This window comes from Numenius arquata, chromosome 2 (genome assembly GCF_964106895.1).
Source record: "Numenius arquata chromosome 2, bNumArq3.hap1.1, whole genome shotgun sequence".
Taxonomy (NCBI): Eukaryota; Metazoa; Chordata; class Aves; order Charadriiformes; family Scolopacidae; genus Numenius; species Numenius arquata.
The window spans coordinates 46,341,438-46,364,366 of NC_133577.1; the positions used below are offsets into that span (position 1 = coordinate 46,341,438).

General features: G+C 47.0%; 1 protein-coding gene across 1 annotated transcript; it reads right to left on the reverse strand.

Moving 5' to 3' along the window:
- Positions 1-297: 297 nt before the first annotated feature.
- DUSP10 (dual specificity phosphatase 10) lies at positions 298-22,777 on the reverse strand. Its single transcript, XM_074168616.1, has 3 exons — positions 21,947-22,777; positions 5,516-5,893; positions 298-2,586 (listed from the first exon to the last, which is right to left on the reverse strand). The coding sequence occupies exons 1-3, from the start codon at positions 22,731-22,733 to the stop codon at positions 2,321-2,323; spliced, it is 1,431 nt and encodes a 476-aa protein (XP_074024717.1). The 5' UTR covers positions 22,734-22,777; the 3' UTR covers positions 298-2,320.
- Between the last annotated feature and the right edge of the window lie 152 nt (positions 22,778-22,929).

The window sequence follows — 22,929 nt, forward strand, 5'->3', positions numbered from 1 at the left end:
CAAATGACCTGCACCTGTGGCTCATGGAGAACACCTGGGAGAGGCTGAGCCCAATCAGGAGGAGATGGGAGGAAGACCATCCCTGCTGAGGGACCTTCTTCCTCCTGGAGCACCAGGGCTCCCAACCGGCCCACAGTGACATCTCTGGCCAGCCACCCTCTCCTTAGCTCCCAGGAGCAGCCACAGGTGCCCAGGTTTGGCCACCTGGGCAATGCCAGCTGCCAAGCGCGTCCCAGCAAAAGGACCGATATTGATGGTAGAAAAGAAAAAATTAAAAAAAAATAAAAAAAATCAATTCCAGTAGAAAAATAATTTAATAAAGGGATAAGTTTCAAGAAAATATTTGTATAGTAACAACATTTTAAGTAAAATGTCCACAAAAATATACATGTCTAATGTGATTATACAGAAGTTTTCCGACAGGTTCTGTTTTCAACTTGGTTCAGTCCATCTAAGAAACACCTTCCCTGCCACCAGACTCCCCGGCATATACCAGTTTGCACAACAGAAACGTATGAGAAATGTTTCCTATCTCATCTTAGGCTCATACAAATAAACTTTAGAGTTGGTAACAGTCCAGAAGAGATCAGGTTATTATCATTAAAAAAAAAAAAGGGAAAATACAAACAAAGCAAGCAAAAAGTCAGCCACCTAAGGGACACTGCTGGGCAGAAGTATCAGCCCTACAACACACACCACACTCAACACTGACACAGCTGGAAAAGGAGGAGGATGAAGGAAAGATGGGCAAGAAAGAGGGGAAAATCCCAGGAGAAGAATTCCCGGGAATCCTGGAATGGCTAAAGGAGCAGGCTACAGAGAGGCCAGGGAAAAGCACACAAGCGACCCACGTATTTCTAGAAACCAGATAATTTTGTAACATAGAAGATAAGCTAATTGGAGGAAGATGAAAAGGAATCAGTAGAGAATGCTTATTTCTTATTTTTCCAAATCGTTACTGAGCTGTAGAAATAAGAGGTCTGTCCCAAAGAGCCCTCACCCATGGTGCCAATTCAGCTGAACAGCTCCAAAACCCATGTACTTCCAGGAAAGAAAAATCTGGTTACAGAAACTGAAGGATGCAGAGTACAGTAAAAAAAAAAAATAAAGAAAACATGTTCCACCAGCAGAGGACGGGAACGAAACACTGAGAAGATGCCAAACAAGAGATATCAGCTCTGTCAAAGGGAGGTGTACACTGCAACAAAAAACAAAACAAAAATAACACAACAGAAACCCATCCCACAAAAAGAAAATGGAAAATTGCTAAAGAAACAAAAGGACACACATTTTCCAAAAATTTGTTTTATAATCAATTTTTTTTTTACATAGACAACTGAAACACACCAATTATTTTGTGCGAAAAATATTTTTAAATAAACTTTGCTCGTTCTCGATTTTTGTACATTCTGATATACATATGTAACAAGGTTTATGGCACTGTAACCAGGATCAAAATCATATAAGGGAACGAAGTAATTGCTCTCATTTATCCTTTCTGAACCAAGCCGGCTGCCGTTGCACTATTAGACTTTAAAAATTATTATCTTATTATTAGTGGGCAGCCAACTCTAATCGGTTTGAACACTCAAAACAAATCCTAAATTATTATTGCACAAGAAGCCAGTGAAGGCATATGGCATAGAATGATCAAAGTCCCTTACTGTTAAAACCTTACACCCAAAAATAGAAAAATAGAACTGGAACATGAAGCACGCCAAATAAACTTTTTTCCTTCTTCTTCTTTAGTTTGAGTCAGGAGTGTGAAAAGTGCCTTACAGGCTTTTTAAGCTGCTCCAGATTCCTTTGCATCAGTGTGAGCGTTTTGCCAGGTTATCTTTAGCAAAGCCTCTGCAGAACCAAGGCCTTTATGTCTCAGGGAGGTTTTCTTCCTGCTTTGTTTTGGCTGTTTGTGTTTCGTCTTCAACTTAGGTTTCTTCAGTCTATGAACCTGCACAGACTACTTAGCCATAAACTCTGCAAGTAGCTGGAGAGGAGGGGAAAAACAACAAGGAAAAAAAAAAAAAGCCCAATATTTCTTCTTCTTCTTGTTTTGATTTTTAGAAGTACTGTTTTTGCTCTGAAGCCTCCCTGTTCTGCCGGCATCTGGGAAGGAAATCGCCACAGCATCCCAAACTCGGCAAAGTTCTTGGATCTCTTTTAAAAACCTTTCCTTACAGAAAAAAAAAAGGTTTTGTTTTTTTTCACAAAAGGTTTGCCACACACACCCCCCCCTTGAAAGCTAAAAAGAAACACCCACAGCCCACCCATCACTGCCCCGTATCAGGTGAAGAACAGGTTACTCCTCGCAGCTTCGCCGTCACACGACAGTCTCTACACCGATGAGCTTTGGTGTGAGGATTCGCGGTGTAACACCGTTGTTTAGGTCTTCTTCAAACTCCAGTAACTGCCCCATAAAGTTAAGGTTGGGGGAAATGATTGGTCGTTTGCCTTTTACAAATTTGTAGGCATCCGTCATGGTCATGCGCGTGTGCTTCATTAAGTAGGCAATAACTATGGTGGCAGACCGGGAGACACCAGCCTGGCAGTGGATGAGGAGACCTTTTCCACACTGATGAGCTTCCTCTGGAAATGAAAAAGACAGAGGAAAGTAAGATTTTTGCCAGTTTGTAAATTAGAAAAATCTCAGTGCAATTAAGAGTAACTTTATGTTAAACATCCCTTCATTCGATCACAAGCACAGCAGCATCTCCTCCCTCTCCCTTCTAGTCCATCTCCCTCCAGGGTTTCACTGGGAAACACACAGGCCAGTCTAACGCTGCAAATCTTCAGGTTCACTTATATCTTTTTATTAGATGAGCTGCACATCGAGAGACGCTGCTGGTGTGTGCTGCCAGGGAGAGTCTACTGAGGAGATGGAGGCCCAGGACAAGGCAGCTTGGGCTCCATCTCCACCTCATGCCCCTGCATCACGTAGGCATCTCAACCTCCCTGACCTTCAAAGCAGGACATGACCTTTTCAAAACCAGCTATTTTCAGATTCAGCTCCTAACAATACATCTGTTTCAAAGACCTGTTCTTTGAGGCTTTTACAAAGCTACTTTGCTGCGGTGTCTCTGCAGAAGCAGGAGCTGGATCCTGTTTGTAACTTGGCAAGACTTCAGCTGTAAGAGACCTCAAATTCTGACTCCTCATTTGCTGCAGATCAAGCTCTGTGTGATCTGAGTCACCTTCAGCAGTGTGAAAAGGACATTTGCCATCCCTGTCACACACACACTCTCCCAAGATACATCACTTAGAGGGACACAACCTGGGCAGGCTTTAGGGAGGACAGAGCTTCTGGAACCACCTGCTAATACGACATGACAAAGAGAAGAGTCACTACCATCCCATCTTCATCTCCCACAGCTTGCTTTTTAAACAGCAGATAAAAAGAAATACATTGAAGTGTGACATCTTGGAAGTTTTGTTTTAATCCACTGGAGGAGCATGAATTTAGTTTGAAAGTTTTGGCATGAATCCAACCCCACAAGGGTATGGTCCATCATAGCCCACATGTCCAACTTGTATGTGAAAGCACACGTGAAGCCACCTTCCCCCTAGTCATTTTTGCCAGTTATTATTTCAGAAAGCTGAAACTCTAACACATTCTGACACACTTCCCCTGAGAGTTCTTGATGATTTCACTTCCTATGGCTTTAGTCTTAGCTAAACCTGGGTTTGGTTGTGGTTTTTTCAAGACATATTTAAAGAAACACAGGCCAATGACCTGCTGTTTAAACATTTCCAAATCTTCTCAAATGCAATTTAAAGTTTACCCTGAGGAAGGGAGAAACTTTGACTAGTTGCTTCCCCAGCTGGCTAAACCTGCTATGGAGAAGGACTCCCAATGGAGAAATATTTGTTTATTAAAAACAAAGACTGACCCTCAAGCTGTAATTATCGAAAAGGAAAGTAAAAATCGGTTTTGACACACTTTCCAGATCTTTTCAGAGCAAGACTGCTTTCTCTGCCCTTGGTAAAGCCATAAGCCAAACACTACCTTTTAGTGGTTTCAAGAGCTCTAATCCTGCAGTCTGTAGGGATGCTGGGCACAGAAATCTCCTCCCAACCCCAAAGGGCCTCAACAGAGCTTTGCAGTTTCTTGATGTAAGCTCAGCCTATTGCATCTCACCATCTCATAGAATTCAAAATTTAAGGTTCTACTGGATTTCTTAACCCAGCTTTTCTTCCCAAAGGATCAAAGCAAGGTTCTCTCTCTGCTGCCCTCTGACAGGGCTCTCACCAGTGTGCCCAGGTGGCCAAGAAGGCCACCAGCATTTTGGCCTGTATCAGGAATAGTGTGGTAAGTAGGACTAGGGAAGCGACTGTCCCAGGGCCCAGTACAGGGGTAGAGAAAAGGAGACCCAGGAAAGACCTTCTCGCTCTCTACAACTCCCTGAAAGGAGAGTGTAGCTGGGGTGGGGTCAGTCTCTTCTCCCAAGGAACAGGCGATGGGACAAGAGGAAACGGCCTCAAGTTGCACCAGGGGAGCTTTAGGATGGGTATTAGGAAAAATTTCTTCACTGAGAAGGTTGTCAAACATTGGAACAGGCTGCCCAGGGAAATGGCGGAGTCTCCATCCCTGGAGTACTTAAAAGCTGGGCAGACATGGTGCTGAAGGACATAGGTTAGTGGTGGTTTGGGCAGTGTTGGGTTGATGGTTGGACTTGATCTGACAGGTCCCTTCAAGCCTCAACAGTTCTATGATTCTATGGTCCTATTCACTACACTGCAAAAGCTGTGCCCACAGAGACATACAGAGGGGCAAAGAAAGGTCCCCAAAAGCTTTTGGTATCATGTGCTGATGTCCGAACTAACCAGCCCTGCTTGAAGAGGTGATCTGGCTTTGGCCTAGATGGCTAAACAGAGTTCTACACACCCCTAAACTTGGCTGAGGATTGTGCAGCATGGATCACAGTGAGGTTCAGAGCAACACTGCTGGGTCATTCCTTCAGCAACCTCCCCAATAAGCTGCGTGGCCGTGGTGAGATCTCTCCCATAGCCTACAGGGTTTAGAGGCTTATTAATACAAGTTTTCATCACAATCTACTCATCCACACACACATGCTGAAGTTACAAATCTAACGGTAGAAAAAGTGAGGTAGGAGTTTGTCAGTTTTCTCAGGAAATTAAGTTAGGGAAGACTCAGCCATCATTAAGAACAGTTACTGTAAAAGATGGGCTGGAACCACTGTGGAAACCAGGAATGCAAAGGCCTCAAGAAGAGGGGGTGACAAGTCTCAGTTTTCCAGGGTTTCCTGAACTCGGAAGCCTAGAGGTAGGCATCACTATCTGTGGACAAAAACCATACCCCCAGACTACTTAATTGGATATGCCAGAGATGAGAACGAGTAGAAACATGAGGTGCTCAGCATTTCTGACAACCTAAACAAAATTAACATGACCTAACATGGTCTCCAGGGTAGTTCATGAAGCATAACATTCACTACAGATTCTTACAACAGGTGAAAAGAAAACCAAAACAGGGGTATTTCCAGCCAAGGGTAATTACCAATGAACTCAAAAGCCTCTTCAAAATACTGCCTGAGATTCTGCTTGTTGCTGTCAGTGGCTGGGAGCCGCTTGTAGTTGAACAACCCTTTCTCGTAATGGTAGAGGGGCAGGTGGGTGGTCACATTGATGACGTAGCCGATGTTCATCCTCTGCATTTTCTCCAAGTCCTGAGCATCGTGCTCGTTTCCAAGGAAGAGGAAGGGCAGGATGGGGGTGAGCTCAGCGTTCTCTATGTCTGGCGTGGTGGGGATGGACTGAGGTAGTGTGGGGGGCACGGCAGACGCGCCACCCCCGCCTCCCCCCTCTGGGCACTCTTGCAGCTGGAGGGAGTTATCGCAGAGGTTTTCGTGGTTCTGCTTGAAACCGCTGAGTCCTCCTGGGAAGAGAGACCGAGGAGATATTTGTGTTAGACATTCTGGGATCAGCAACACTTTGGACCCCCCTTTCTTCAGAGCATGTGCTGGGGCCACCAGGGCTGGAGCTGGCTCTGTTGTTCCCACCACCACTGTCAGAGTGACCGATGCTGGGCACGGCTGCCAACACCAAGGGTGGCATGACTCAGGAGCACGGATTGTCCATCCCTCCATGAAGCCGAGGGTGCCAAGGAACTGGCTCACAGACAAACACGCCTCTGTGCAACACAGGGGCTGCCTCACCTACGAGCCTGTGGTAGGGGGGAAAATACAAAAGGCACTTTTCCAAGAAGGATAACATCGCCAAAGCTACAAGCAAACAGGCAAGCAGCATACCAGAGCAGGGTGATGAGACAGCTGGGACAGTCTTTTCTTCTGTCCACAGCAGGGCATCCCCCCACCCAACACCCCCAAGGAGGGGCAGGGGGGACACAGCTCCTGCTAGCACCATTCTGGGGAAGGGTACGTACAGCTTTGTGCAGCCAAAGGAAAGAAAACTCGTAACCCAACAGCAACTGAGGTGCTTGCTTAACATGTGGCAAACAGCTCTCCTTTTTCTGCCCTGGTTGCCTGAAAATATCTAGTAAGAGTTATTTTTAGGACATTTATATGGATTGGGAAACAGATTCAAGGGGGGAGGGAGAAGTTACTTTTTTGGCTCGTGCCTCCCCTGGCTCTACTGCACGTCTCGCTGGCTTTGTCAAGCAGCATTTTTCCCCTTCTTTTTAACTTCTTTCCCCCCCCACCCCCCCCTCCAGGAGAGCGGCTCCACAGAAGTGGAGCGAGAAAAGCAGACCTTCTTTCTACACCTCCTTGGGCAATGACATCAGCCCCGGGCTCCCCACCTGCCCGGTCTCCATAGCGATCGCACAAAGCACACAATGACATCAGCCAGCATGACATCAGCTCTTTGAGCGCAAACAATACAAGAACAACTACTTTGTGCAAGGCCTTTGGCTGATGTAATGCAAACAGGTGGCTCCCCCGAAAAGAAAAAGGCGGAAAGAGGAGAAATGCAAAGATATATTCCTCCCCCACCCCACCCCGGCCTCACCCTCAAAAGCCCACGTTTGTGTGGTACCGGGATACTCAGAGTCATGCACCGCATCGAGACAGGCCAAGTCCTCAGACTCAACTGCACTTTGTTAAAGGCAAGCCAAAAAGAAAAAAAAAAAAAAAGCCAACCCAGGAGGGGGGAGAGCGACACTGAAGTTACTAGAAAGAGCTACACTCGCCAAAATAAATGCTGAGTGTTACCATCCCAGTAATGCTATTAAAAAAATAAAATAATAAGAAAGGCAATTTGTCTTTTCTATGCTCTTTCACAGTGATCTAGCAAAGGAAGATTTTAAAACAGAGCACAACATGCTGTCCCACAGGCTCTGGATCTGCCACAGCAAAGAGCTTCAATGCCCATGTCCTGAGTGCTGCAGCTCCAAACATCCCCACGCCTGCCCATGAGGTGGCACCCACCCGGGGACCATCTCTACGTTCTGTGCAATGGCCACGAGGCACCCAGACCAGGCCACAGCCACCTGAGCCCTTCTAATACAAGTGCCCTTTCTAGTGTCCAGACTTCTGTCCTTCACACGCTGCTGGTAACTCATTTCCCTAGGAATCCTTGAATTGCCCACAAAACGCAGAGTATTTCCCCCACCTCAAAAGCAGGCTCATATTCAGCTGTTTACAGGACACAGAGCAAACAGATCTGCCTTAAAGATCTCTACTCACAAAGCTGTTGTAACAGGGGAGCAGGATGGAAGGAAGAGCAAGGACAAAAATCCGAGCTCACTGCTGGTCTTGACAGGGTCTGAAAAGTCTTCTCAGACCATGCAAGAAGACAAACAAGACTATGGCCCCCAAGCTGAAGATGTTTGAAGTCTCATCCAACCTGACAGTCCCAGCCTAGAGCCTGGGCTAAGCCCTACCCCACACTCCCATCCTTCTGCACAGGCAAACAATCCATTCTGCTTAAACATTGCCATTTAAACAATAACCAGAGCATGCTGGGATTCCCAAGAAAACCTCTGAGAAATAAGCTGCTTCACTGACTCCAGAGCCAACACTCATCTTCCACCTCTCCTACAGCCTTCTGGTGGACACAAGAGCCCATTGCTTGATCCCTCAGGTGAGGGCACACCGATGGTGTGGCAGACACCGTCCTGCTTCACCAGCCACCTTGTAAGATCCAGCAGAGCTGGAGAGCCCAGAGCAACCTTTCCTCACCACCTACATCTATGGCCTCCTTCTGGGGCCTCCGCCTGCTCTGTTGGCCAGAAGACACTATTAGTCATGTTACCAACTCTTCCTCAGTGCTATGTTCACTTGGATCCAGCAAATGAGAACAGGGAAGAGAGGAGAAGAGACCATACCCAGCCGAGAGCAAGAGATATAGGGCAATCCCCACCACTGCAGCAGGAGCATCAGGCCAAAGGATGGAAACGCCATCCCAAATATGCCATGTGGAAGATGCCCAAACAAGTGGAGAGCCAAACATACAACAGCTTCACCCACAACTTCTTTCCCGACATCTGCCAGTAAAGAGGTCACCCTTCCTAGTGTCAGTCCACATTCCCCTCTCCTTGTTCTCCTCCCTCAAGTGGGTTGGGAGTTAAAGTCTGTTCAAGCAATATTTAAAGTACCATACCCAGGCACTCTCAAAGATCCCTGAAACAATACATTGCTTGGGAGAGGATTAATAAGCTGAACTGGCTCAGACATGTGAGCAAGGGAGGACTGCACAAGAACACTGGTGCCCAGAAAGGATGTAGCGAGATGCAGTCATAGAGGAAAGCCGAAATCCAAAAAACAGCAGCAGGAGTTTAGCTTGGATCTGCACTGCCACGTGCATCACGTAGGTCCCAAAACAGGATCCACGCACCTCATGAGCACTGTTCCCTTAATCCACTCCCCACACACCATCCTTGTTGATTTATGAGGCACCAGTGTAACTTCAGTGGAGCTCACACATGCACGATGCGCAGGCTTTTGAAAAGTTTACGAGACTACTTCCCAAAAACGTTAGACCAGTCAAAAGATTCAAACTCCAGATCACAAGGAAACTCAAGGCACAGATGCAGAGACTCCACTCGTGGCTGTACCAGAAGCTGTTTGTGACTGAAGTCGCTCAAGCATTCCCAAGCCTGGAGCACGGAAGAAGCATTATGGAGGGCACTACCAGGGAGGCTGGGGGAGAAGCAAAACCTGGCATAAGCCTCTCATTGGCACAAGAGTAAGCCATATTTTAAAAGCAACTTTTCAGCTGTGATTTGCAATATGCAAAAAGCCTTCATCACATACAGGCAGCGTAAGCAGAGAGGCAATATAATATATCCAACCAGGAAAGACCACCAGCGTGCACAGCTCTGCAGTTTGAAGCCCAGACTCGGCTGTGTAACCACCTTCAACGACATACCAAAACACCAGCAGGTAGATAAGCCACCAGTGTTCACTTGTATAGAACGTCATGTTTGTGACTTGTCTTTTCTGGCTTTAAACACACCATGGAGCTTTAATAACCAAAGTACAGCAAAAAGTCTGAGCTGCCCAGCTGGTTTGACGCAGCCCATGCATTGATGCGGAGAGTATCTCGAGGGGCTTTTGTGCACCCTCTGCTCCAAAAAGGGCTGCCAGGCAGACCTTTGGGGAGGCTGAACCTACCTAAATGCAGGTGAAGAAGGGTATGCAGGGATGCCCAGGAACCCACCATATTTCTTCCATAAGGAAAGGAATCACTGAAGCAGGACCCTCCATGGTAGATGGCCCCACCTGCTACCTAGTGAAATACAACAGAGGACTGAGGGCTCTTGGTCACCACTGACGTGAGGAGTCAGAGATGTCCGCAGTTATCACTGCATGAAATACCCCACCATCCAGCCCTGTCAGGACAGTTAGTGAGCAACAACAGACTTTGGATTGCCCGAGACCTCAAAACTTTTAGGAAGTTTCAAGTCAGCACTGTACAAGCTCCAGCTATTCATACTCGTTTGTCCAAGTTCTCCACAGCCAGCTGCCCATAAACATCTCACTTAAAGCTTTTTGAACCCTCCGCTGAGGCTGAGCAGCGCCCGGGAGCAGCCACACACACATCTCCCAGCTCCGAAGCCACCCAGGAGCCTGGGCCTCGCACCAGTGCTACGAGGCCAAGTGAGCAGCTGGGCAGGAGCCAGAGCAGCTCTGAACAAATAAAATAATAAAAAAAAAAAGACAAGTAGCATGGTGAAAGATGGTGTCTGTCATTTGCCATCAGGAGAGGGCAAACACGATGCAAAACAGTCACAGGAGGTATGGCAGGAACCAGGCAACCAGCTTTTACAAGGGACCATGACCTTGCAACAGAAACAATCATCTTCAAAGAAAGCTAGACAAATAAACCTCACCTGCACATGTTTTATACAAGGGTTTGGGTTTTTTTGTTTTTTGATTGGTTGGGGTTTTTTTACTTAAGATAAAATTGAGAATTAAAGCACAAGGAGTACAGTAACACCTCTGTGTCGCCTCTGGCACCTCTTTCACCCATCACCACTGCTCCATGGCTGTGTGACGAGATACAAACTGGGATGCGGGTTTACAACATGCTTTGGTTGATCTGCAATATGTTTCCTGTCTGGAAACTGACTCTTACCCCACAGTAATGAGAGTAAATGCCCTTGTTCCCTCTATAGCGAGGGAGCTTATAGAGAGGCAGTTGCCATGAAATACCCTCACCATAAAGCAATACTTTTGCATTACCTCATGGCTACGGCCATACTTTGTTCTGTGCAAGGCAGGTACTGGGTGTTCCCGCGACGATTACAAACAGGAACATATTTTTATACATGACAGACTGCAGATGCGGGATCCACATTTAGACAGAACACGTGGTCCCGGGAGACAAACAGACCTTTTATACAGCTTTCAAAGCTGTCCAGGCGGATTTCTGGATCCGCTCATCCTCGATTACAATACCACAAAGCCATCTCAAAAAAAAAAAAAAACCAAACCAAAACAAACACACACGAGCATGTGCAACAAGAGCAGGAATCCCAGGGCACTGCGAAGCATCAGCAGAAGAGAAGTTCGGTCTGTGACTTCCCCTCCTCTTGAACTGCTGGGCTCTCACAGGGGGGCAGCGGAAAATTCGGCCGTAGCAGGGTTGTGGCCACCAAAAGCTTTACCCGCTCCGGAACAAAGCCAAGTTTTCAAACACCCGCTCAGCATGTGCCCTGGCAGTGCCAACATGGCAAACCCAGCCCCTGCGGCTGCCTCCGAGCGCGCCTGAGGTCGAAATGTTACAGTGAGCATTCGGGGCACAGGACACAGATATTCAGACAATTGGTGCCTCTCTGTTTAAGATTACGCTTTGAATTTGTGCAAGTACAGCCTGTTCCTTTAAACCTGTGACCTCATTTATTTACATTACTGCAGAAAAGCACTGCCAGAAGCAACAGCTAATGACAGTCTCATGTATTTTTCCACTAAGACAACAATTAAACTGCTCCTGTGTTATTAATGAACAGATGACTTTGTGTCAAGTTGATTTCCAAGTGCGGGATGCCTCAAGGTTAAGCAAACGTGACTCCAAAGTGTAAAAATAGAGGCCAGGTACTGACAGCCGCTTCACCCTCCTGCACCCCTTCCTTCCCCAGCCGGGTAGGAGGGCTGGGTCCCCAGGGACACCCCAGGGCCACGGCTGGCTGAGCTTGTTGGGAGGCAGTGGCTCGTCCTCAGGTCACAGGTATATGGTAGAATTAGAATTGCTTTCCCACACCAGAGGAACCAGTGAGTTCCAGTACGGAGGCACCCTCAGGGACACTGCTCCCCCTCCAAGACAGGCTCTCTTTTAGCAGCAAATCCATCACAGCCTGCTTGCTTCCATCAAGGAAAGAGGAGCTGTACAGGCTGAGGCAGAACACAGCCAGCATAGGCCAAATCCACTCCACGTGCAGACAACCACCCAGGCCATCTCCTCGTACCACCCACCAACACAGTCATCTCCACAGAAGTTCACGGCTGTGCATAAAGGATCTTGTATCTGGGCCATAACCGAACCAAAGGCCCACCACCTTATGTCCAACACCACCAGATGACATGGAAAGAGTAAAAGCAGGAGAAAAGCACCTCACTCTCCATATTTCTTCTGCAGTACTCCCTCAGCCTCAAGCAGAGGTAGGTCCACTGCGTACCAAAGGCACTGGCAGGGAAGTCATCGATGCACCATGGGTTCATCCACAGAGCATGAGAGGTAGAACCACTGTGCAGTAGAAGATCTAGGAGGGGGAAATAAATCCATCCTTTTACAACCTAAGTATCTACGTTCACCTCAACAACCCACATTGCCCCCGTTTTCCAAAATCAAACTGAAGGTTTTTCTACTTCTATTACTACTAGCACGACTTTCTGGTCTTTTTGCACTTTTCTGGTCCTGCCAGTGTATTTCTCACCTGTCCGCAGAAGGTTCAAAAGACCCATCACAGGGTTTCTTTCCCTGTTGCCCACATGGCATTCAGCATCAGCCTTGCTGCAAAAGATTAAGCTTTAAACAAACATAAAAAAAGGAAAAGTAAACATAGTTCACAAAGAACAGCTTCCACCTCGATACACTCAATCTAATCTAGTCTCTCCCTCCGATTGAGCTGCCAATGGCACTTCAAAAAAAAAAAAGGCAAACCCCTGCATTCCGGAGAACTTGCAAGGTCAGGTTTTTTCCATGTGGGAACTATCCTAAGAGGTTGATTTGTACACAAATTCTGGCCTAGAGGAGTTACAAGCACATCCTTGACACAACCGCTTTGAGGTCCCCCCCCACTCTTCCCTTTGAAGAGTGTGACACTGGATAAAGAGGAAAGGTTTTCCCTTGGCATCGAGTCACATGTGTGCAGATTTGCATGTTCTTTCTAATGACACCTTGATACAGCTCATGCCGCTTTGCCACAGCGCATCCTCTCATCTACTTTTATTCTGTACTTTGCCATCAGGTTCAGCAGAGTCTTAAACTTTTTTTTTTTTCCCTCGGACCCTAAGTTTTGGGCCCAGGCCACCCACGCAAGTCCCACAGGTCCTTTCCCGACCTTACTCACCATCTTTTCCAAGAGATGCCACTAACTTCTGGGCTACTCACCAGCCTAGCCAGAAGCCACCGTGAATACTTCTGGACCACAACTCTGAATTCACGACAGTGGTTCCAGCTTGTAACTGGAATTACCCCTATGCTGGGTGAGCACGGAGTCTACCCATTTGAAAGGGGGAAAAAAGAAAAAAAGAAAAAAAAGGTATTCACAGGAAAATAAACCACATGACAGCATCCTTCAAAGTGCCGCTGGGGAACAGTCAGGAAGGTAAATGAGGAGAAGGCCTGCTCTCAGTTTTGATACAAGGATTAAGCTGTACAAGAATGCAATTAGAAACAAGACAAGAAACCCCACATCCCAAACACACTGTGGTGACGATTCTGCAGCCACAGACAAGGATTGGACCTACCCTCCCTGGAGGGCAAGCGTTTATAGCAGAAACTCAAAATTAGACACATTACAACCTCTCATAGCAAAAGTATGCGTTCCCGTGGGGATGTAGGCTAACATGAAGTCCAATTAAATAATCACTGGAAATGTCAGCGTAAACCCTGAAGGAATACATACTTCTACTGTGAAACGCTCCCACTGGAAATCATATTAACAAAAAGGTCATCAAGAAATGCTAGAGCTATGTACAAAGGAGGCAGGGGAAGTGAGGGGGGAGGGAACAGAAACTATTTTAGTGCAATAAAGATACCACAAATGGTTTTATATTGACAAAGAGCTACGAGTGTGTTTTCACGGACAGAGGTAAAGCAGACCAGAATCGTCACAAACATCAGGTTTTATTTGCTTTGGTTTTTAACCCATTACCAATAATCTCCCTGCTCATCACCAGGTGCATCCCTCGAGCCCCAGGCCTAGAGACAGCCAGTGGGACCGCACATGAGCACAGTGCGGGGAAAGGGCTTTGGCTTGGCACATCTGAAGGGAGAAGGGTCCCAGCGCCGAGTCAGACATCTGTAATCCTCCCTGCGTAGGAGCGGACATCGCTGTTTAATTCCCGTGTTTTAGAGAACACTGACATTTCCATGGTTCAGCCATCCATTTTTTCACTTTAGCCTTTTAAGGGCAACCTCTCCAGGACAGCCTCTTTCTAACGACAGAGCAGGCTGCTGTGTTTCTCCCAAGGATGAACATAGGCTCTTTCCCAGTCCAGACCACTGCTCCTCCACATTAGAAACACCAGCAACATTTGTATGAATATGAAAGGAAAAAAGGGTGCTGATATACCACACCAGCATTTAGGACTGCCATCCACTCCTGCTGGATCTAAACTCTTTTTAAAGTGATTTCTATTCTTTTGACTAGAAATACTACTATCTGGCTCTGATTTTACACTTCCCAGCAAGCTATTTCAACCCACTTAAAGAAAACCCAGAGAAAATAAAGGGTGCTGTCTTGACATATCCCAGTTTCATACTGTCCAAAAAATAAAAGCAGCAAGCTACTAGAACTAGCAAGGTGCCAGCCAGCCCCTGCTCTGACACATACTGCAGCGCCAGTGCTTAAATCCCAGTCCTAATGGTAAAGGGGGCAAGGAGAGACCCTAAAAACCCCAAAGGGCAAGGGAAAGTTGACCCAGCTTGCATTCATGTACACCAGTCAAGGGAACATGGAAGGGGGGAAAAAGGACATCTTTACAGAATCCAGAGCTAAACTGCAATCAAACAAGAAATCTCTTCAGCCAGATCAAAACCAAGCTGAGTCTCCAACCCCTAAGCTTATTCTTAGTTTTCATCAACTAAAGAGACAAACCCCCACTACCTCAGCAGAGACCATGATGAATTAGAGCCCATCACCGACACGGCACAGGTCAACTGTTCTAACAGCAGCTTTTGCTTTAAAACATTATTGGTCAGCTGCTTACATAAGGCTTAATATCACACTCTGACATAATAAACTGGAGACAAGCAATACGACTGATATGACAGAAGCTTGCTTGTTATATACTACTTCCCAAATCTCTTTAAGCCATTAAAAAAAAAAAAACAAACCAACAAACATTTAACTCATGTGTGGACAAGGAGTAACATTTGCTGTTCTTTTTATTACCTTTAATTAGACAAGGTTCTTCTCTGTCAGGGTGAATTAAGTGGGAATTAAACCCGGCATGCTGTAGACTTTTTAAAGCCAGAGCATAGTAAAAGTTGGAACCAATGTGTTCACATGACTTTACTAATTATGTTTTTTTTAAATAAAAATAACCTGCTCACCCAAGCAGAGAAAGACGTGAAAAAAACCCTCGAATTTTTCAAAGAACAAAACTCCCCTAGAGGCAAATCAGAGCCCACAGTTTATCACTTTAGCAAAGACATAACTGTTAAGGGAGGAGGGGAGGGGGGTGCTTATGAGCCTTTCTCCAACTTCCTGCCAGAGGCGTTTCTGTGTCGTTCCAGGGCAGCGCTGCGACAGTGGATGAACCTGGGTGAGCCACACTCAGCGGTGACGGCAAATGAGTGAGGTGAGCTCAGTGCGGTGCCCAGGACAGAAAGAGAAAACCCAGACCAATTAAAATCACTTGTCCAAGGCCTCTGTGTGTGCTTAGTGACAAGAGCGGGACAATGACCATTGTACACCTTGGTCAGAGCTCCCCCAGCCCTGAGATTGCCCTGCTATCCAGGCACAGTCATCCCTCCGGCCAGATCATCCCCTTTCTGCCCCACATGGAAGAGACACTTAGTTCTGTCTCCACCCCCCCCCCCCCCCCCCCCCCGCCTTTCCTTCAAGCACCAAAATGCTGGTACAGGTCCAGAACCAAGGCACAGAACACCTTCTGGAGGGTTACATGCTCCTGGGGAACCAATGGCTTCCACAGCAGGAGAGGACACACCAAAACCAGCCTCCAGTGGGCTGAGATGCTTCCAGATGTGAGGTTGCCTTAATCATAGATATTAATTGAAGCGAAAAGTTTCCTGTACTAAAGAGTCACAAGGCATAAAAAAAACCCAAACCCTGGAGCTTCACCACTGAAGCTACTGGAGCATCAATTGTTCACCCCACACAGAAACCACAACAAGCACCCCAGGGCTTTCTGGCTGCAGAAATAACCCCCTGAACACCTCCAAGGCTCCTGCTCAGGGCAGCCCCCACTCCGCCAGGAAAGGTGACATCCACTGCTCTCCTTTAAATCCCTGCTTACCAAGCACCGTTGCAATAACAAGAACCTCAAAAAAACAGTTTAACTTTTACAGTACAGAGCTGTTTAAAAACCACTGAAGACAGATTCAGGTGAGCACCTAGAAACACAGCTCCAGGCAAACAAGTGTTCGTGATAATTCGGGTCAGCCTTGTGATTTCCGTAGCCAGCAATCTCCCAGGCCCACCAGAGACTTCCCAACAAGGCCAAGGATCCACACATAATCTTATCTCATACACAAGGGGACAATGCATTAGGTCATCTTCAGAGATTACCATAATCTATTTCTTTGAACAGCGTGACTTCTATAGCCCTGCAAGCCCACGCTGAATATTTGAGAAATATTTCCCTTCCCGTGGGCTGGTAAACATGTGAAACAGACAAATTTTAAAACTGTGTGCATGCTGTTCCTATTTATGGCATTTCTTCACTTCAGAGTTGCTTGCAGAAATAAAAAAAAAATAATTATGATGTGGGTTTTCACAGAGCAAAAGAAGAGTCATAGCCTAAAAACAAGTGGCTGATCCCCCACTTCAAACACACTCTAATGCCAAGATAATTCACTAAAAACTTTTGTGCTCCAAAGTGTAGTAAAAACCATCTGCTGCTACTCTGGAAAGAAAACAACTCATATATAGATCCTGAAAAAAAAAAAAAAAGGGGTGTGTGTCTAACTCTATTAGTTAACATCCAGTCACCACTCAAACCTTAAATACAGCTACTTCTCCACCCTCAGGCCTCTCAGAAAGGCTGTGCTCACCTTTAACAAAAAGCCAGAAGACCCATCAGCAAAGCAACTCTATAAGGATTTTACTAGTAGAGTGTCTCACCTCCAGCAGGTTCAGGGCAGCACACGAAGCATTCAGATCATTATAACCCAACATCTACCTACCAGGATCACAGCAGGGGATGTCCCCCCGGCTAAAAAGAGCTGGGGCAAGATTTTTCTTTACAAGCATCAGAGATATTTGCCTAATGTAACAGTTTGCTTCTTGACTCTTTACAAGGGTATGAGAAGCTGGAGAGCTAAAAAAACCAAAATAATATAAGAAAATTAAGTGTCCCTCCTGTTCTTCTCTTTCCAAGGCAGTGTCATTGCTCTCTTCCCCCCCGGACAGCTAAAACATGACAGGCACTGTGCAACCCACACTGTAACCTCTTGGATGCCATCATCTGGGAGGAAACGCTATGCTTTCCATCACTGTTGAAGAGGCAAAGTTTAGAGGTTCACTCCTCTGCAGAAGCACCCCCTCAAAGCACAGAAAAGACTGCGGTCTCCAATCACACTATTGCGCCAATTTATCTAGATGCAAGAGGTAGAGGCACACACAACCAATTTTCAAGTGTTATGGCCAATAAGATTATCTACTCCAGGGGAAACACATCCCTTTAAGCTCCAGCAACGAGCGCCTGAAAACTGAAGGTGAAATCTCAGCCCTGACAGAGCCAGCAGAAGTTTCTTCCCCAGTAACTGACGGGGCCAGATTTCCTCCACAGCACGGAGGGAACACACTTCAGTTTTAAACACATTGGACGCTTCACATGCATTACTTAACACCTAAAAATACACATTTCCCTATTACAACCATGACCTAAAATTATTCAGTGGAGATCTCCGATGGAAATGAGTGCCAGGCATGTGTTCTGTTGGTCAGCTGGATTTGTTGACCATTGCATCAAGTTTTACTCTCAAATACACTTGTGCAGAGTAACCTAATTAGGGTTTAAAGTAACAACAGCACTGCTGAATTATGTAATTAATAATGTATTTGCAAGAGATTATAACCAGGTCAAGTATTCTAAAGGAAGCTGATCATAGTATTTTACACAAACGTGGACAACATAAGCCAGGTACTTATTCCTTTTATAGGTGTCTCGGTCCCTTGGCACTTGTTTCAACTTCCCCGATAAGAGAAGGTGGTAAGAGATCGCTATTCTTAGACCATGGCAGAGAGCACGAAGTGGTCTGCTGGCAGCTCTTACACTCCCTGCTATAACCAGAGCGAGTCACTTCATTTATTTCCCTGTTAGATGAGCAATGAGAGGACTGAAAGCCAGAGCATAAATAAGCGCCTTGGACCAGGAACAAGAACAGAGAAGCAAGCAGTTGTTGTTACCACTAGCCAGTTCCTCCCCACCCCCTTGCAGCCATCGGTCTACAGGGTGCAGTGGGGAAAAAGTGGATTATTCACCAAATTACACTTTGCACCTTTGCTTTTGAATTTGTTTCCCCCTCCTTCCCACCCAGTCAAACACAGAAGCCTCTAAGACCTGAACACAAGACTTCAGCAGATTCCCAGAGGTCCCACTGATGGGGCTGGAAGGCAGAGAAGGAAGGGCAGGATGAAGAAAACATCACCAGACTCTGGCCAGGGACACAAAGGCAACTCCTCTTGTGTTAGAATCACAGAACCATTTGGGTTAGAAGGGACCTTTAAAGGTCATCTCATCCAACCTCCCCTGCAACGAGCTGCTGAAATGTGTTGGCATAGATGCTTCCATTTTTCATTTTTGTTTAAGCTGTAGATTTAATTTAACTTGGAAAAAGAGATGCTCAACTCCAAACCTAAACACTTCATTCTGGGTAAAATAATACTTTTTGTCTGAACCCAAATGATTTTCCCACTTCATAGTTTTCAGTCCTCGTAACAAACTCAAGCACACAAACCCCCAAGACTTCGGGCCACTTTCACTATGAGCCGAGGCACTTGGGGGAGGCAGGGACAGGGATGCCTTGATGGTGGGTTTGCAGGACAAAAAGGGGCACAACTCCACCAAGGAGGGCCACGGCAGCACCACCGTGCTCCCCCTCCCCAAACTCAGCAACAGCTCTGCCACTGGCCTCACGCAGAAGGGACACCAGGCTCACATCACTAGCTTTTCCTCTTCTCCTTCCCAACATTAAGCAAAAAAAAAAAAAAAAAAAAAAAAAAAGAAAGCATCCACAAAAATGAGGCCTTTAGGTTTCAGTCCATGGTCTAGCAGGAAGGTGTGTGGGTGCCCGGGGGAAAACATGACTTCTTCCCGTTTTGTGTACAAACAGGCTGAACAGCACTTCCAGCCCCAACAGCCCCATGAGAGCACCTGTAGCAACCGTCTGAAGTACATGATTTTTTTATTTTTTTTTTAAAAGATCGGGGGTTTATGCCTGTCTTGAAGTGCTGCTGTGTCTTGTGAGCAAAGAAATAAGCAAATTTGCTTCTAAAGAGGTTAAATCAAAATTATGCAAGTCTTGTATTCATGACCAAAAAAAAAGCTCCACATTACAGGAAGCAGCAAAGAGAGACAGGTATAGAAAGGGAGGAACAGAGGTTCTAACCCCCCCCACCCCACCCAGCACAGCATATATACAACCCCCAACGCTACCTTGCCACAGTGCTAGTTTATATATTGGTCTGCTACGTTAAAAATAAATCAGGCCACCTCTTTTTAACTGGAGCCTAATAAGGTGCCCCACACATACATTTATCTATAGCTCACCGCCTGGCCTTTGTCAACAGCACAGAGTTTCTCGGCCACTTAAAGAGACTCGGGCACCTAAAACCCAAATGCAGGCAGGGCCACATGGCTACTAAGCCAAAGCCGTAACCCAACCCTGGGCTTCGCCAGTTGGATTCACCCCACGAAAACGGCAAGGGCGGGGATGGGGGGGCGGGCTGACAGGCAGCACCAAACATGGAGACAGTGGCACCGGATCAGGGGGACATCAGCTTGGATGGCCAAGCTAGCAACCAGTGTTTGCAAACACAACACAGAGGGGATCAGATGGGCCGGCAATAAATTAGGGCTGGGTTGCAGTGAGCAGGAGAAATCGCTGGAAATAACAGACAGAGGCAGAGGGGGCTCCTCAGCTATCCCCCGTTTCACGTCAGTGCCCAAACCCAGGGGCATCTGCGCTCCAGCATGATGGAAAAAAACGCTCTGATAAGTGAAACTCGGTAACAAGCACTTCCAGCACTGCTCCTCCAGCTCAGAAACTTAACCACAGCCTTCCTAAATGCTGCTTTATCCTACACCCAACTCCATATGACCCCAGTTTAAGCCCCACTTCAAAGGCAGGGAGAGGAGTTAAGGTGATGGAGAGAAGCTCTTGGCTACACACCTCCCCAGGTGAGGTTTGCTCCGGCCCAGTCGATCACCAAGTCCAAAAAGCAAAGGATTTGGGCTTCCTCTGTCTTCTAGCATGCTGCCAGATCTGTTGGCAGAACACTTTGGGGAGGGGGTTTCTGCTAAGCAGGTCTTCGAGGCAGATGCTAATGTTTCTCAGTGGTTGAAACCCAAGAAGAGCCCAAGCAATCTCACAAGTGCTCAGTTAAACGCCACGCAGTGCCCAGGGCAGCACCCAGCCTTGGGAGGCGGGAGAAGGGGCCGCCCACAACCTGCCCTCAGGAGCCAACTACAGCCCTACGGCTCCATCGCAGCCAGGGCCTCTTGCTTCAGGTACTGAAAAACTGCTAGTTTGAGGTCCACAGAAGCCTCAGTGTTTTCAGAGAAACAGAGGACAAACACCTTCAGCACCCCACTTTTCTAAGGGTAAGGAAGGCTTGCAGACTACAGTCATATATCTAGTTGTAAGGGCTGGACAACAGAATGACTGCTGCCAGAAACACAGGCCTTCAGCGATAACCTCATCCTCCAAAGCACCTCCTCTCCTGAGAGGTTCAGTAAAATCATACTGGGAGCCTGCAGGAAGTGTCAAAGTAAAGCCAGCATGACCATACGCTTGCTGGGACCAAGAAGGAGGTTCAGCACAATTTTAAGCTTCCACAAGCTACATCCACAGGGGAGCATCTCGCAGTACCCTCAGCTGCTATAAAGCTCTGGAACTAAACAGGGGAAAGGGGGTAAGATATCGACCCAATCCATTCTCCTGTCACATTGGGCAGATTAAAAGTATTAATTCACTTGTTTTTTCTGTACAGCTTGAAGACATACAGTATGAGCTAAGCAGCAAATCCTTCCATAGTTTCCTAGTGCCATAGCCAGTCTCTGCCAAACATGCCCCTGCATGGTATGAAGGCCCAAGGGAAAGGAGGTTCAATCTAGAGGGCAGCATGGTTATAAACAGGAGCTACAGAGTCAAGGAAAGAAAGGGAAGTGTCCTCAGATGCTGCCTTAATTGGTGGGGCTCATTTCCCCTAGAGCATCACGGGACAGACCAACCACCACATCAGAACAGGAGTCTTTTACAGGAAAGCCATTTACACACGTAGCATGTAAACACAACACTTTCACATCACTTTTTAGACAAAGTATCTCCCTCTGTCCATTATTCTGACCCCGTACAACCAAAACAAGGCTTGACTGCTCCTCAGGTATTGCTGACTGGTCCATGATACAACACCTGAGACCAAATGGCCTCCCTCATCTCTCTCTTCTCCCTTCTTCTGCTCTCCCACTGTCCATCTCCAGCACCCATGAGTTCAGCTTTATACGGACTAAAGTAAGGCTGCTAAGTAAAGGTCACTCTGACGAGCTAAAAGAGAAGCATACCCTCCTGGACCTCTGCCCCTTGGGCTATAAATACCCGGAGCAAGCACTGGGGGAAATTCTTTGTCTGCACAGACAGACACCAGGAAGCACGTTTCCTCCTCCTTCCAGTTCCCACCCTCTCCGCTACCGAGGGACAACAGTTGGAGAATAGCAAGCATCTCCCCGCGATGTTCATGGAAGACATTTGCTTTGCCACCAGTGACTCAAGCAACATAAGCCTTCCTAGAAATAAACAATGGCTTTGGAAGCTCAGCCATCAGCCAGGCCGACAGCAGAAGACACGCACTACAACACAAACCTTGAGCTTACATGTGGGCAAAGAGGAGGATTACCTTTTAGGACTAGGGGTTCCTTGCCTTCTCGCTTGAGTGACTCCAGCACTATGTGGAGTGGCTGGGAAGGCATTACTCTGCTTGGCTCATTGGTATTCTCATCATAAACTATTATTTCTTTGGAAAAGATCCTCTTGAAGGAGTCCTTGCCTTCCCGGCAGGAGATCAAGTCCAAGACAGTGATCTTGCCCTGCTGGAGCCTTCTCCGGCTGATCTTGTCGGAACAGTTAATGTGGACTGCCCCTTGAATGTGGCTCTTATTATACTCCATGAACGGCCTGCAGTCGATGATGACAGGCCCTTGGTTCTGTTGGTGGCTCTTGCTGCATTTGGTCATCTTCTTTGCCAGGTCGTTGGGGTAAATGATTTTGATGCTAGCAAGCTGCTTGGTGGTGCCCGAGATGGGGCTGCCCACGCCGCCCAGTGGGCTCAGGCTGCCGGCATTCTCATTGCTGTTGACCATTTGGTTGGCAGGGCAGGCGGTGGAGGCTCCAGCGCTCGCTTGAGTTTGGGCCTGAGTGTCCTTGTCGTACGTTGCCACAGTGCAGCAACTGGCACTGCTGCATCCACAACTCAGGGAGCGTGCAGAGCCGTTGGATGAGGGCATATACGTGAGATTAGCAGTCTTTAGGGACACGACAGCTGCACCGAGCAGACTGGGGTGGCTCTCGCTGGCAGAAGAGGCAGATTCAAGATAGCTAGAGTCTAAACAAAGGTTGAGATCCTGAGGTCTCACTGGCCTCGAAAGTGCCACTACTACCCTGTCGTCTAAAGGAGATGGAGGCATGAGGAGGCTGAGCACTAGCAAGTTAAGAAGAACTCAAGATCACCCTGGAAGAGGGAAAAAAAAAAAAAAAAGGAGGGGGAGGAGAAATGGGAAGAAGAAAAAGGTTATGAAAACACATCATGAAACCACATGTCTACACATAGAATCACAGAATGGTTTAGGTTGGAAGGGACCTTAAAGATCATCCAGTTCCACC

Coding starts and splice junctions, on each gene's coding strand:
- DUSP10 (XM_074168616.1), bottom strand. CDS start 22,733: ATGCCTCCATCTCCTTTAGACGACAGGGTAGTAGTGGCACTTTCGAGG. Junction 5,894..21,946: donor GGAACCCCTAGTCCTAAAAG/GTAATCCTCCTC, acceptor CTCTCTTCCCAG/GAGGACTCAGCGGTTTCAAG. Junction 2,587..5,515: donor AGAGGCTTTTGAGTTCATTG/GTAATTACCCTT, acceptor TTTCATTTCCAG/AGGAAGCTCATCAGTGTGGA.